This window comes from Dysidea avara, chromosome 11 (genome assembly GCF_963678975.1).
Source record: "Dysidea avara chromosome 11, odDysAvar1.4, whole genome shotgun sequence".
Lineage (NCBI taxonomy): Eukaryota > Metazoa > Porifera > Demospongiae > Dictyoceratida > Dysideidae > Dysidea > Dysidea avara.
In genome coordinates, this window is record NC_089282.1 from 4,425,200 (window position 1) to 4,441,416 (window position 16,217).

Genomic DNA, 16,217 nt, shown 5'->3' on the forward strand with positions numbered 1-16,217 from the left:
TATATAAATGCATTGGCCTAAACTGCAAGACTGATGAAAGAGTTTCTTTTGGAAGCAAATGGGGTTGTATCTTTCCAGGTGGCAGCTAACAAATTAGCAGATTCCGCCACAGACTTGCTACAGTTAACTAGAGACTTCCACGTATTGCTGTCATTCATGTTCTCTGTGACACTCTGGACACACTCTACATAACGGACACTGCTGGATACAATGGCCATGGCACTCCCTAATAAAGCAGTCATTGGCTCTGATAATTTCTTTGTTATCTGTAAAGGCATGTTAGAATATGTTGTTGAGTCAGTTAGCTGTATTAAGGCACTCACTGACGATAGAAGTGGTTTGGAAACTATTAGACACTTACGACGACATTCTGACGAATGGGGTGTCAATGTGAAGTCCTTCAAACAATTAGCAAAACTTACAAATGCTGCAGAGATGGTGTCAACCATAAGAGAGATCTGAGTCTTATCTTCTGGTGTAAGTCCCTTAGATTCTTTTGTTTCCAAACAAGTTCTTTTGATGAGTGCCACATTTTCTGAGACTCCTGAAGAAATTTTCAGCATTTCTTCATTTGTTATTGACCCATATTCAAACTGCAGACGCTCACACGCAGCCATGATGTCTAGATCACATTTGGTCAGTAGATATCTGTCAATTGGACTGTGCATGATAGGGTCTATAATGTTAGCATATGCCATGTGTGCACTGGCTTCTGTGATGGTAACAATCTGATCTGATAAGACCTCCAGTGATCTGCACAATGATGCATGTTGCTTGTGTCTCAGATGGTGTCCAATTTGTCTGACTGTAGCAGCTAGTCCTTTGCTATTCTTTATCACAATATCTTTACACTTCTCGCAGTCGGTCGCTGTGCTAAACAGTGGCTGAATTGTGAATGTTCCTTCATCAGATCGCAGCAATAAGAGATCGGCAATCGTCTGCATCTTATTCATGGCACTGGTGCTGGCACAGGTCACAGCAGTTACTGGGATATTGAGATGGTCCAGAGAGGTCGAGGGTGTGGTTGTAGAACTTGAGAAACCAGCAGATGCCATCTTAATTGACCACTAATCCTACACCAAAGTGTGAAATGAAGTACATCAGGACTCCAGCAGAGCGGACACAAGACACATGAACCAAAACAAAGTTACACTACAATATGCACACAAGTTTACAAGCTTAAGGTGATGCTATATGCAGGCGCTAGGTATGCGGTATCATAGATAATATATACTACGATACGAAGTATATATTATCTATGACGGGATCGGGTTTGTTGTTTTGAAGCCACACCCAAAAACGCCTATAGTTACAGCAGCTAAGCCTAAACTTACTAGTATAACCCACCACAGAATTAGACTAACACTGTTTAATACACGATGACACACCATAGAATGATTGGTTCACCTGCTTGCCTTCCTTGGGGCTGAACCTCGATTGGCCTTGAAGTTTACGGGACGTTCTTTTTGAATTGATAGTGTTACGATAGTTTCCGGAATGGCTGCTCTTGCTGCACGCTCGCTAGGAAGACTGGCCGCTAATCGATCTTTCTTCTTCTTGTGTGACATGCAGGAGAAGTTCAAGCCGACCATCAAGCATTTTCCAGAAATTGCTACAGTAGCACAAAGATTGGTACGTACTAAAATGTTAGAATATGACCTCTCATCGCTTATCTACAGGTATCAGCAGCTAAGATACTGGAAATACCAGTTATAGCCACAGAACAGTATCCTAAAGGTATGAGACTTTGCTGTGTGCCAACATACCCACACAATCACATCTGATGGAACCATACTTAGATGTGCTGCTCATAATTTGTCGTTTGTCTACCATACCAGCACTCCATAGGTCTATATATAATGCTCCTTGGCTTTTGTTTAGGACCTGGTATATATTTAAGCCTAGATGAATATTCGTAGGTTAGTGTGTATCAGACATTCAGTGCTGGCCACTGTAAAACTCTAATAGTTTAAGTTTTGCATCATTAACATTGCACCACTGTCTAGTAACACCTATCAGGATGTTATGGTATTGTGAGGTTGCATACGACAGTAATTGTGATGACTTGAAAGTTCTTGTGTGTAGGGTAAAATCGCTGTTGCCTTCATTGTCTCACATGATCCGTAGAACAGCTGTTGTTTCTTGAAAAATATGCTAAAATATCTCAAGTGACCTTTTACCCATAAACTTGGTTAGTTGATATAACCAAAGGATAGCTACGTTATGGTTAGTATCTACAATAGAAATAACTTTAAAAGGAAATATTCTCCGTTGTTGGTACTGTTCTCTAAGTATGACCCAAGTGGTTGTGTACCCAGTTCTTAGTCATTTTGTTGTCACCTCATAACCAGTGTTTACAGTATGTGTGACCTTGGCATATTATATATGGTGTAACTAATCACTGGACTGGATTACTGGACTGGAACACTGGACTGACATATTTTTGGTTTTTACACATTCTGAGGTTGGTTTTATTGAGTCTAGCTAGCCAAGGGCCTTCAAAAAACTTGCAGCCTGCTACAGGAGTAAGCAAAAACTGACTTCTCACTACTTGTTATGCTCTACAGCATTTATATACTTCTTAGTATTGTGTTTTGGAGATTGTAATATATAGCAGTAGCTAACCAAAAATCATTTTACTATATTTGTGCTACCAATGATACACTGTATCCTTGAACTAAATAGCTCAGACCCCTGGGACACAACCTATCCTTCGTAAGACAATCTATTGTAGCTAAATTCATTCCTACATGCAATATACAAACTCATTGTACAACTATAGAGTTTTTCTGCTATCATGATCAGTTCTTACATGTGCTGGTTGGCGTACTATAATATGTGACCAAATTTATTAGCATTGTACAAGCTTGCTACTACTTCCAATCGGTTAACCATAACTAGCACATTCCCTGTAGCATACTGATAAGGAGTATATACTGTAGAAGAACATAATAAATAGAAGTGAAATCACTAGAAGTCAGTTTTTGCTTACTCCACTCCCCATACTCATCATTTTAGTAGCAGACTGCAAGTTTTCTGAAGGCCCTTGGCTAGCAGGAATCAATAAACCAACCTCAGAATGTGTAAAAACCAAAAATATGTCAGTCCAGTAGTCCAGTCCAGTGTTCCAGTCCAGTAATCCAGTCCAGTGATTAGTTACACCCTATTATATATCAATGAATCTTCCAATAATTTTGTATTTATGTGGTGTAAGTACTAATCACTGGACTGGACTAACATATTTTTGGTTTTTTACACATTCTGAGGTTGGTTTTATTGGGTCTTGCTAGCTAAGGGCCTTCAGAGAACTTGCAGTCTGCTACTAAAATGATGAGTGTGAAGAGTGGAGTAAGCAAAAACTGGCCTCTAGTGATTTCACTACTTGTTATGTTCTTCTACAGTACATATACTATACTCCTTATCAGTATGCTGCAGGGAATGTGCTAGTTATGGTTAACCAACAATAAAGTCTTGGAGATAGTAGCAAGCTTGTAAAATGCTAATACATTTGGTCACATATTATAGTACACCAACCAGCACGTGTAAGAACTAATCATGATAGCAGAAAAACCCTACAGTTGTACAATGAGTTTGTATGCATGTAAGGAACGAATTTAGCTACAATAGATTGTCCTAGGAAGGATAGGTTGTGTCCCAGGAATCTGAGCTACAGTATTTTAGTTCAAGGATACAGATAGGTAACATATAATGATTTTTGGTTACTGTAGCTATCGCCATACGTATATTACATTAAAACATAATACACTATGAAGTGTATAATTGCTGTAGAGCATAACAAGAAGTAGAGGTCAGTTTTCGCTTACTCCACTCCTCACACTCATCATTTTAGTAGCAGACGTGCAAATTTTGTGAAGGCCCTTAGCTAGTAAGTCTCAATAAAACCAACCTCAGAATGTGTAAAAACCAAAAATATGTTAGTCCAGTGGTCCAGTCCAGTGGTCCAGTCCAGTGGTCCAGTCCAGTGGTCCAGTCCAGTGGTCCAGTCCAGTGGTCCAGTCCAGTGGTCCAGTCCAGTGGTCCAGTCCAGTGATTAGTTACACCTGTTTTATGTACTATAGCTAGCTACATCACAGGATTACAACTGCAGAAAATCTGCACTTCCATGCCACAGCCTCCTTGCTCTTTTTTTCGGTGAGTTAGGTTTGAAGACCAGAGGATGCTTTTGGTTTCATTGTTCATGGAAATGGACCAATTTGTGTGAATTATACTGAGCATTCATTTAAGACCCATAATTTATTGTAGGATGTTGAACAGTGAAGAAACCAAACTCATAGCTAGCCTTATCTTGAATTTAAAAAATTCATAGAAACTTGTTGGAAGGGCTTGGGATTGCTCTGAAGATATTCCTGGGCTTGGCTATGCCTAACCAATGCTGCCAAGCTGCTATGAAGGAAAAATGAGGCTGGTTTTTAGGTGATTTTTGAGCAAGAAAGCCCAAACCTACACTGTACATATTCCTCACTTTACAGTACATACGTGTTACTGCATTATATTGCATACCTTGCGTGACATTATAAGAAAGCAATGAAATAGTCGTAGGGACGGGACAAACATTTATTTTTTACCAAACATTTTGACTGTAAACCTAACTTTAAATGTACCATGAAGCCACCTAACTTCAAAGGCAAATTTCAGGGTACATATCTTATAAACCATGGCTAGTTATTAGTGTTGGGCGATATATCGATATTATATCGTATCGTTTGATTTTTTGCTGATATCGAAAAGTATCGATATATTTTTCAAAACTCGATATTTCGATACGATACATCACGTGATCTCATCTAATTTTAAAATGTCTATTTTAGCTTATTTAATAGTTAATTGTAGCTTTCCATTACCTTCAGCAATTTTCTAATTACTGTTACTCTTGTGTATGTGGACAGGAAATCCCCATTGTGTATAGCCATAGCTACCTAATATCAAATTATATGAAAACTAGCAATTTACACGTGCAAATTAATGTTACAATATCGTATCGAAAAGTATCAATATCGGTCAATTTTAGTCAATATCGTATCGATATCGTATCGTTCTGAAAATCCTGGTATCGCCCTACTAGTTATGCTACATTGTACCATGGCCTTGATGTGAGAGCATTTCTTTATATAAAAACTCAAGCCGAAATCGATTGTGGGAATATATTATTGGTCATGTGATGAAAACCATGTGTCCGATTTTACATCCTACAGCACTCAGACGGAAACGATTTGTCACCTTTGCCATCCTATGAGTTTAGAAACGTTGGTTTAAGGTAAGAACTAGGGTTATAGCATATTCACAAGCGGTTCACCGAATTTTCAAATATTGACCACGCTCACTTCGCGAGTACAGCAAAGCTTACCCCTATAGATGTTTAGTAAATGTTGTAAACAGTCTGTAAAGTGATGCAGTGGCTTTAAACTACTTGTAAAATCACGTAGTTGAACTTTTCTGTGATACCCTTAGGACTTGCCCTTTCATGTTAATAAATGTAGTCACAACGTTAGTTGCTGCTGTCCCATAATCGAATTTCACAAGTTGGTCTATATAATGAATTCGGTGGTCAGTCTAATATTGGTTTGGGTGATGAATCGCCTGCGGGCTCTTAGTTGGCATGGTACATATCAGTTGTATCAACATGCTGTCGTGATTTGCCTGATATGTACACCCTCGCTCTCGGGCCTGACAGCCCTCGAGCTTGGGTGTACATATCTGGCAGATCACTCGGGCTCATGATACAACTATTACATATTCTTTATCATTAAATTTATGGCTAAAAGCTTCCAAAAAGAATGACTAATAATTGTCTTCTGGAGCCTAAATAGCACACAATGTAAAAAGTGGAGATTATTGTCAAGGAATTTGCACTTTTTGTTAGTTCAGTGAAGTACTCAAAAAAGCAGGCACTTATTGGAACCCCAAAAGGCATATCCCAGACGTGAGTTAAGCGTTGTGACATATAATGTTGGCTATACAGAGATTGTTTCTACAATGTTTTTTTAGCAGCAGCGTTTTGGTAGGCACCCTTGATATTTTGGGAGGATCCCTACTATACAGTTGTATGATAAGCTTCTGTGATTTATTTATATGCAATATCATGTGGTCTTTATGTGATGCTGCAGGTTTGGGTAATACTGTTTCTGAGATAGATGTCAGTGATGTTAAGGTGGTTGCTAAGACAGTCTTCTCTATGGTGGTCCCTGAAGTTGAGGAAGAGTTGAAGAAGGAGCCAAACAGAAAATCTGTTGTGCTGTTTGGCATTGAGGTAGGTAGATTGAAGAATCGCTTTAATTTAAAGTAATAATACTATACAGTATACAATGAAACCTTTTAAAAAGACTCTCTGAATTTAAAAGCTCCTTAGTAATGACAATGATTTTTATCTATGTCGATCTCCTTGTATTTTTCCTCCGAAAAGGAAACCTCGAGCTCTATTATTGCAGCAAAAATGGCCATTTTTTTTTTTTATCCCAAGTGTCCATTACAGAGGTTCCACTGTAACAGTGTTTTAGCATAAGCACATGCATTGTTTCCATGTATTGTTTGACGACTAATTGTTTATGTTAAGAAAGTTCTGAGTGGTTGTGAACCCTATTGTAAGCCAAATTTGGATGCTGTAATAATGGAATGCAGTCATTAAGGTTGACATGTTCCCTTGATAGCTCAGTTGGTAGAGCGGTGGACTGTAGTGTGTGTAGTAATCCATAGGTCGCTGGTTCAAGTCCGGCTCAAGGGATGATTATTTTTAAATTTCTTGTTTTTAAGTGTTGCTTAAAACTTGGCTGTCAGTAAGTGGGTTTTGTTTACATTTTATGCTTACAATCATTGAAGGTCAAAAAGTGCATGTTTTTCTAACAAGACACTAATTTAGCATTTAAGGTCATCTGCTAAAATTTGGGTGCTGTTGTCTTGGTATTGCACACACCAATAGTAAGAGAAGTACATATATAAGGCTCTGTAAATATAGTGACTGTCTCAGCAAAAACCTGCCTAGTTTGCACAAGCATGCATTTAGAGAAGAACGAAATTTTTAAAAGTTTGTTTTAAAAAATTACGCATGCTATAATGAAAAATACACCAATTATAATCGAGCCATTACTCAATTAGCAAGACACAAATCAATTAAAGCTACACACCATCTTATCCACCTGCTCATGGAGAGTTTAAATCTTTGTTCATTTCTGTAGCCCCAATGGTAAGCACGTCATATGCATTTGTTTATCAGATGATTGTCATTTCTTCAATAAAACTGCCTTCATACATATACGTGTATGTGCAAGTGACTATGTGAGCTACAACTATATCTTGGTTGATTTGCCAATCCATGGTGAACGTTTTAAGCCCAATCCCTTGTAGGCTAATACAAATGAAAGTTATGGCTGTGAATGTAAGTGCCTGTAGTTTTATTTTCAGCATATAGTCACTGTAAAAATTGATTTCCTCGCTCTTCCTATTGTCTAGCACTATAATTCCAAAACTACTCACCACAACAGGCTGAAACTTTGGTGATCCATCCTTGGGCTTGGATACTAGAGTTATTGTTGAGAAAATTAAAAAATAACTTCTAAAAATTGTGCAAACTAGGTAGGCAGGTTTTTGCTGAGATGATCACATACATGCTCAATTATCTCTTGTAGTCTTTCATTGTCTCTTGTAGTCTCTATGCATATACTATATATTTCACTATTTATTTGAAATGTAATTTACAGAGACTTGTATATTTCTCTTATTATTAGTGTGTACAGCATCACAATTGTTTTCACTAGTATTTGGCAGCACAATAAAAATCATATCGTTCAAGTTTGCAAAGGTGACATTCTGTTGAAAACTCCATCACTAACCACTCTGGGAAGATGTGTTTGCTCAATGCATTAATGCAATTCAAAGCAAAGGGTACAAATGCTTGGTAGGAAGTATTGTACATAATTCGAACCATGAAGTATTCAAGTACCTATGTTCAAATCAAGAAATTATTATTATTTAACCAGCAGGTTCACCAGCCAGGGTCCAGGTCCTTAGTGGCTACCTGCATGGCATCGTTATCATATTGCTGCCTTTCGCATTCATAGTGGAACACTTGGGAAACAGTTTCCACTGTGTGCCATAAATTTGTCATCACAATAAAGAGTATTTTATTGATGCTAGAAAAGGGAAGATAAACTACTGTAGGACATGAATTGGACTTTTCTCTGTTTACTGTTTAGTACAACAATTTAGTGTGGCACCAATTTTTTTGCATGGAAAAATGTGCGAACAAAAAATGTGCAAATACGGTATGGTGTACAGTAGTTAAGTACATATTGGGATTTTTGGTTTCACCGAGAAATCCAAGGACTACTTGCCTTGAATCTTACATATATGTGAAGCAAAATCTACATGACTATCCAGTGAGCCCCTTAGCTGTTACCCTCATTGCAGCTATTGTATTATTTAATATGTATGTCCTGAGTTTAGAGCACAGATATTTTATGCTAGATGTTTACAAGTACCATACAACTATCACTGTCAGTTGTGGTTTCCCTTGATAGCTCAGTTGGTAGAGCGGTGGACTGTAGTGTGTGTAGTAATCCATAGGTCGCTGGTTCAAATCCGGCTCAAGGGATGATTACTTTTTTTAGTGTTTCTTGTTTTTAAGTGTTGCTTTTGTTGGCTGTCACTAAGTGGGTTTTGTATACATTTTATGCTTGCAACCATTGAAGGTCAAAAAGTATGTGTTTTCTAACAAAAACTAATTTTAGCGAATTTTTTAAAAGCATAAATTTATGCATGCTACAACAAAAATACACAAATGTTAATCGAGCCATTACTCAAAAAAGCAAGACACAAATTGATTAAAACTATGCACCATCTTATTTGCCTGCTCAAGAGTTTGAAAATCTTTGTTTAATTTCTGTAGCCCTAACGGTATGTGTGTCATGTGCATTTGTTTATCAGATGATTGTCATTTCTTCAATAAAACTGCCTTCATACATATACGTGTATGTACAAGTGACTATGTGAGCTACAACTATATCTTGGTTGATTTGCCAATCCATGGTGAACATTTAAGCCAAATCCCTTGTAAGCTAATGCAAATGGAGAATGTAAGTGCCTGTAGTTTATTTTCTGTATATTGTCACTGTACAAATTGATTTCCTTGCTTTTCCTATTATAATTCCAAAACTACTCACCACAATAGGCTGAAACTTTGGTGATCCATTACTTGGATACAAGAGTTATTGCTGAGAAAAAACTTTTAAAGGTTGTGCGAACTAGGCAAGAGACGGTCACATACATGCTCAATTATCTCTTGTAGTCTCTTGTAGTCTCTATACATATTAGTAGTACTGTATATTAGGGATCGTAGAGATTTCGGTCTTTCTAGCCAAAAAATCATCCAAAAACCAGCTTCACAATACCATCCTGGTGCCTTGGCAGTATTGGTTAGGTATAACCAAGCCCAAAAGTGCCTTCAGTAGTATAACCCTAATTGCTTCCAATAGATTGTTACAAAATTATTTTAAAAATTTTATTCAATGGAATTTTCTACTGCCTGCCTGCCTGCCTGCCTGCCTGCCTGCCTGCCTGCCTGCCTGCCTGCCTGCCTGCCTGCCTGCCTGCCTGCCTGCCTGCCTGCCTGCCTGCCTGCCTGCCTGCCTGCCTGCCTGCCTGCCTGCCTGCCTGCCTGCCTGCCTGCCTGCCTGCCTGCCTGCCTGCCTGCCTGCCTGCCTGCCTGTCTGTCTGTCTGTCTTCAGACAAACGTAACTCGATAACGCCTAGGCTACGGGCTTGATTTTTTCACTGTTAGACGTCACTTCGTCCCGAGACGTGCCTTCTGGCATACCACAGTACATACAATACACACATCATAGACTTACCTTTGTCCTCCTTTGTGTCCCATTTCTTTTTGCTGACTGCCCAAGGTATCGATTTGCAGTAGCACGATGCATGGCTTCCCTATGTTTAAATGTGAATCGTCCATATTTTTCATGGTGACTGGATTGATTGCAGAGGCGCTTCTCCTACTGTTCTTCGTTTGTAGCACTGTATAACAGGTTGAACACAAAGCATAATGACTACTTAATATGATCCTTAATCAAACTAAAATTTCTAATTTTCATATTTCACTATTTATTGAGAGATTTACATATTTCTCTTATATAATGTGATACATGCAACACCAAGACAGCATCACAATTGATTTCACTAGTATTTTGCAGCAGAATAGTTTGCAAAGGTGACATTCTGTTGAAAACTACATCACTAACCACTCTGGGAAGATGCGTTTGCTCAATTCATTCAAAGCAAAGGGGTACAAAGACTTGGTAGGAAGTATTACATGTGATTCAAACCATGGAGTATTCTGTTTAAATCAAGAAATTATTGTTATTTAACCAGCAAGTTCACCAGCCAAGGTCCAGGTCTCTCTTAAAGCGTTCTCCAGTACGTGCTGGCTAGTTTTTTGTTATGAACATGAAAGGCAGCCAACATAAATGATACGATAATGACGCCATGCAAGTAGCCACTAAACAGCTTCCACTGTGAGCCATAGAGTATTTTGTTGATGCTAGAAAAGGGCACTACTTTTCTCCAAATACGTATGTTGAGGACAACAAAATTTAGTGTGACACCAATTGTTTTGCATGGAAAAATGGTTTGGTGTAGATACAAATTGGGATTATTGGTTTCACTGAGAAATCTGAGGGCTTTTACAAAGTATATTATCTTGAATCTTACGTATGTGTGAAGCAAAATCTACATGACTATCCAGTGAGCTCCTGTTATGCTGTGATTGCGGCTACGTATATTAACATTGTCTTATTTAATTAACAAGTCTGATGAAAGAGCACTGATACTGTATGTTGTACTACAAATATCATACAACTGTCAGTAAAGTTGTGGTTTCCCTTGATAGCTCAGTTGGTAGAGCGGTGGACTGTAGTGTGTGTAGTAATCCATAGGTCGCTGGTTCAAATCCGGCTCAAGGGATGATTACTTTTTATTGTTTCTTGTTTTTAAGTGTTGCTTGAACCTTGGCTGTCAGTAAGTGGGTTTTGTTTTGCTTGCTACCATTGAAGGTCAAAAAGTATGTTTTTCTTAACAAAACTATTTTAGCAAATTTAAATTATGCATGTTGCAACAGAAATACACAAATGTTAATTGGGCCATTACTCAAAAAAAGCTAGACACAAATCAATTAAAACTACACAGCATCTTATCCGCCTGCTCGTAGAGAGTTTGACAATCTTTCTTTGGTTTCTGTAACCCCAACAGTATGCGTGTCACGTGTGTTTGTTTACGATGCGGTAGACGTAAACACATTGTCATCTCTTCTGCATTCATACATACTGTATACGTTCATGCACAAGCGACTGTGTGAGCTACAGGTTGATCATGGTGACCGTCTTAAGCCCAATCCCTTGTAGGCTAATACAAATGGAAGTTATGGCTGTAATTGTAAGTGCCTGTAGTTTATTTTCAGTATATAGTCGCTGTACAAATTGATTTCCTTGCTGTCTAGCACTATGATTCCAAAACTACTCACTACAACAGGCTGAAACTTTGAGGATTCATTCCTTGTACAGAGTTATTGCTGAGAAAATTTAAAAAACTTTTAAAGTTGTGCGAACTAGGCGGATTTTTGCAGAAACGGTTACATACATGCTCAATTATCTCTTGTACTGCAGTCTCTCATTGTCTCTAGTATTCTCTATACATCACTATTTATTTGAAATATATGTATTTACAGAGATTTATATATTTCTCTTATTTTTGGTGCGTACAACACCAAGACAGTATCACAATTGGTTTCACTAGTATTTGGCAGCACAATAAAAATCTTATCGTTCGAGTTTACAAAGGTGACATTCTGCCATCACTAGGAAGACGACCCAATGCTTCAAAGCAAAAGGTACAATACTTGAAGTATTGCACATGATTCAAACCATGGAGTACGTATTCAAGTACCTATGTTCGAATCTAGAAATTATTGTTACAGTATTTAACTAGCAGGATCACCAGCAAGGGTTCAGGTATCTCTTGAAGCATTCTCCAGTACATGCTTGTTAAATTTTCATTATGAATGCAAAAGGCAGCCAACATAAACAATACAATAATGACACCGTGCAAGTAGCCACTAAACAGTTTCCACTGTGTGCCGTAAATTTGTTATCACAATAAAGAGTATTTTATTGAGGCTAGAAAAGGGCAGATTAGCTTCTTTTATCCAAATATGTACGTTGAAGACAACAAAATTTAGTGTGACACCAATTGTTTTGCATGGATAAATGGTTTGGTGTAGGTACAAATCAGGATTATTGGTTTCACTGAGAAATCTGAGAACTTTTACATGACTATCCAGTGACCCTGTTATGTTGTGATTGCGGCTATTATCATTGTCTTATTTAACAAGTATGAGGAAAGAGCACAGATACTGTATGTTGTACTACTGTAGATGTTCACAAATATCATACAACTATCAGTGAAGTTGTGGTTTCCCTTGATAGCTCAGTTGGTAGAGCAGTGGACTGTAGTATGTGTAGTAATCCATAGGTCGCTGGTTCAAATCCGGCTCAAGAGATATATTTTTTTGCATGTGATCGCGCTCATGAAAAAAAGATGATTTGGCACACCCACAGGACAAACCATTAATGGACCAAGTTGAAAACTGGTGTGCCAATATACTCTATAGTCTACCCATTGCAGCTTAAACCTTACATGATGCGACTTAGAGTTAATGGAATTATGTATGTAATTTTATGTGTAATGACTAAACTATTCATATACCCAAGGTTGTCAATTAACAGTCACAGAGTCATTACTGATTATTTACTCCATGGTACTAAACCACCTGTGTAAACAAGTTGAAAATTGTATGTGGAAGTTTAATCATTGTAAGTTCTGTGGTTTGGAATAACAGCCAAGCATTGGGTACATTCTGGGATTTCATTGGTGCATTGTTATGTTTGTGTGGAGGAGATAGAATGTAGAGTGTGGTCCACGTAACACTCGGATGAACTATTTAGCATAAATTGTTAAACTTGATTAACTATAATATTGCTGGGGTGGGTCACCTTGGGTTGATTGGACACACACTTCTTGTAGCAATATTGTATTGATAAATTACTGTTGTAGTTGTTACCACACATATAGTGTGTTGGTGATGTACATATTCGTTGTTACAGTGTTATTGTCACCCACAGACTCATGTATGTATACAACAAACTACACTGGACCTGTTAGAGAAAGGGTATGACGTACATGTCATAGCTGATGCTTGCTCCTCAAGAACTCAAGTGGATCGGATGTTTGCTATTGAGGTGAGAATAAACCAAGTTCTTATGCATATACAGTAAGTCAATCTTGATTGTCTGAATACTTGACAATTAAGTTGATTGGTGATTGTGTTTAGTGTGAAACTCTATACAGCATTTCTTTTGGGTAAATCCATCCATAGTACTGTCTCAGCTGTTACAGACTCAAAGGTCAAACCTAAAATCATTTGACAGGCCACGGTAATTGTTAACTTTACTTTGAGGATCTTGATAGTGATGATTCAGTGATAGCTTTTGACAGTACATCCCAAGCATAGCTAAGGTGTACTTCATGACCTCATTAATGAGACCATCTCATTATAGTGACCATGTCAAGTAGGTCCCTAGCATAGCTAAGGTGTACTTCATGACCTCATTATAGTGACCATGTCAAGTAGAGCTAAGATGTACTTCATGACCTCATTAATAATTTTCATCTTCTGGACTCTCCTTCAATTAATAGATCCACCCAGACATACAGTGCTTCCTCGATTATCCGACCCCCTAGGGACCAAGGCACAGATCAAAGCCAATTTATTTATATACAGAGCAGTTCAAATACTTTAATAAAACACACATGAAAATGACAAGGAGAAAACATCCTGACCGCTAGTGCTGGGCGGTATTGATAAATAGCAAACGGTATACCTTCCATAAAAAGTATCACGGTATTACTAAATATCACTAAATATCACAGTATTAATGTAAAAGCCATTGGTATTATAGTAACTGCCAATTTACCTCAACAAAAGCACCAAATACCCATGGTAGCTCAGCAAACCTCAGGTACAAATTATCACAAACAAACTTGCTTACATAGTTTGGTTAGCTGACTACATCAGCACCTGCCTACAAACATTGTCACATGTCTGGTTACCTTCTAAATATGGGATGAAACAAGCCCATAGGGAGGCCATAGTGCCCAGATGGTATGGTGGTATTAAAAAAAATCAGGCTGTATCAAAACCATGACTTAAATATCACAGATTACTAACAATACCGGTATATCGCCCAGCTCTACTGACCACCTGCAGACTTCTGTAAGCGTTCGAGTGTTAATCGGATGGCTGCAGATTTGAGGCTACCCAGGTCCAGTCAGGACTACATGCAGTTACTTTGCTTATTGTACACAGTACTTAGTATACTACTTTAAGTCTCTGCATTGCAAAATAGCTTTAATTACTACCTTAGAATTTTGCTTGCATTGAGCATCTTAACTTTAATCAATTTTCATCCTTTATGGTTTTATTAATCATTCTACAAAGGTCTAAATGGCAAGGTTTCACATTGAAATTATGTTTATGAGTTATTCTTTTGACTATGCATGGCTTTTTTTCTCCTTTCTCCACCTTTTCAAACACACTTTTTGTAACAACTTTAGACAGGCTGGAGGACCAGGTGTCCTACAGACCTTCAGCACTTGTGCTGTAAAACCTTAATAAATAAAAAACATACATCTATATACAGAGCAGTTCAAATACTTCAATAGAACATGCATCTTAGACAATATACTCTAATAGAGCAGCCATTTCTAGTGTTTGCACTGTTTGGGTGATAGAGGTTCGGATAATCGAGGGAACACTGTATTTTGGTTCCAACAGTGATATGGTTTCACCATACACTAAACTTTAACTTGCAAAAATTATTCATCATAATTACAGAAAATAAATTATGGCACGCAAAAGACAATCTCTCAACTTCCTGTCTGTTTATTGAACTTGTAGCGTTTGAGATCAGCTGGAGCATTCATTACTACCAGTGAGAGTGCCTTGTTTGAACTGATGGGAAACTCAAAGCATCCAAAGTTCAGAGATGTACAGAAGTTGGTAATGACGTCAGCACCAGATTCAGGACTACTCAACAAGCTGTAGTGGATTCCAACACTGCTGGATGTACAACTGTATTTTGTGTGTGTGGATGACTATAATTCATGGATTATAAAATCAAATTAATAAAAATAATATTGTCTGGACATAGATTTATAAACCCCAGGTACCTGGGGTTTATTATAGTTTATGATTATAGTAAGGATGTTGACTTTTGCATAACATGTGCCTGTACAGAAATAAGCAGTACAGTGTCACTTGTATGTAAATGTTACAACTTGGCTCTTGGTGGAGAAAATATAGAGTAAAAATGCCTGGATATACGCTATAGCCGCTTTCTCCATAGCTAATACTTAAAAAAACTTACGCGCTAATAATTAGTGGCGTTCAACCTGCGCTGCCCTCTGGAATTCCCCCTAGAGGGGCGGGCCGAAATGACTAGTAGTGACTGTCCTTTGGGTAGACTGGTTGACACTCAAACATTTTTCTTCGTGTGTGACATGTAGGATGGGTTCCGACAGTGCCTAGAACGAAGTGTATATTTAGCCGGTACCGGTTTGCAAATACTAACGGCGATTGTGCCGGCACTAGTAGGTTGCCCCGAGCATTCAACTTTAGGGGATGCGAAAAGTAGTTCCTTAGCGTTAGGGGTAGGCTAGGGTTCAGCTTTGGTTTCTTCTTCACTCTTGTTCACTTCAGTCGGATGTTTATAACGTAGAAACTAAATAATATGACTAGCTGCAGCACCGGTGGTATAATCGTTACAAACATTGCTTATGAGTACGGATGCCCGGGTTCGAACCCTCGCTTAGACAACTTTTTTTTTTTCGCTTTCTTAGGTCAGTGAATGCAGAGGTAAGTGGTAAACATTTATTTGCTGTACCTGTTTATAACTATTTAGGCTTGTTTATCTGTGAATAGTGTGGCTGCAAGGCTGTGTATATTTATTGGCCTCCCACGCAATTAACCAATCACTATTTGCAAAGGGTCTGGAATCTCCGTTTGAGAAGCTGACTTTATAATTGCTTGGCTTTCATTTCCATTAAGGGGTTAGTGGCACACTGGTAGCAAACATTGTAGAATCGGCCGCCCATGC

General features: G+C 38.2%; 2 protein-coding genes and 4 non-coding genes across 7 annotated transcripts; 5 read left to right on the forward strand and 1 right to left on the reverse strand.

Annotated features, from left to right (window-relative positions):
* Window positions 1-17: 17 nt before the first annotated feature.
* LOC136238146 (talin rod domain-containing protein 1-like) lies at window positions 18-1,628 on the reverse strand. 2 transcript variants are annotated; one of them, XM_066028499.1, is made up of 2 exons: window positions 1,389-1,628; window positions 18-1,073 (listed from the first exon to the last, which is right to left on the reverse strand). In XM_066028499.1, the coding sequence occupies exon 2, from the start codon at window positions 1,053-1,055 to the stop codon at window positions 18-20; it is 1,038 nt and encodes a 345-aa protein (XP_065884571.1). In that variant the 5' UTR covers window positions 1,056-1,073; window positions 1,389-1,628. The 2 variants fall into 2 exon arrangements, with proteins under 2 accessions (XP_065884571.1, XP_065884570.1); XM_066028498.1 differs by having other exon boundaries at window positions 1,408-1,627.
* LOC136238149 (isochorismatase domain-containing protein 2-like) lies at window positions 1,445-15,256 on the forward strand. Its single transcript, XM_066028502.1, has 5 exons — window positions 1,445-1,632; window positions 1,680-1,737; window positions 6,126-6,268; window positions 13,185-13,301; window positions 15,020-15,256. The coding sequence occupies exons 1-5, from the start codon at window positions 1,498-1,500 to the stop codon at window positions 15,164-15,166; spliced, it is 600 nt and encodes a 199-aa protein (XP_065884574.1). The 5' UTR covers window positions 1,445-1,497; the 3' UTR covers window positions 15,167-15,256.
* On the forward strand, window positions 6,656-6,739 carry Trnay-gua (transfer RNA tyrosine (anticodon GUA)). The gene is given in 2 exon segments: window positions 6,656-6,692; window positions 6,704-6,739. It is a non-coding gene; the product is annotated as a tRNA-Tyr (tRNA).
* On the forward strand, window positions 8,522-8,605 carry Trnay-gua (transfer RNA tyrosine (anticodon GUA)). Its single transcript is given in 2 exon segments — window positions 8,522-8,558; window positions 8,570-8,605. It is a non-coding gene; the product is annotated as a tRNA-Tyr (tRNA).
* Window positions 10,888-10,971, forward strand: Trnay-gua (transfer RNA tyrosine (anticodon GUA)). Its single transcript is given in 2 exon segments — window positions 10,888-10,924; window positions 10,936-10,971. It is a non-coding gene; the product is annotated as a tRNA-Tyr (tRNA).
* Window positions 12,479-12,562, forward strand: Trnay-gua (transfer RNA tyrosine (anticodon GUA)). The gene is given in 2 exon segments: window positions 12,479-12,515; window positions 12,527-12,562. It is a non-coding gene; the product is annotated as a tRNA-Tyr (tRNA).
* Window positions 15,257-16,217: the final 961 nt, after the last annotated feature.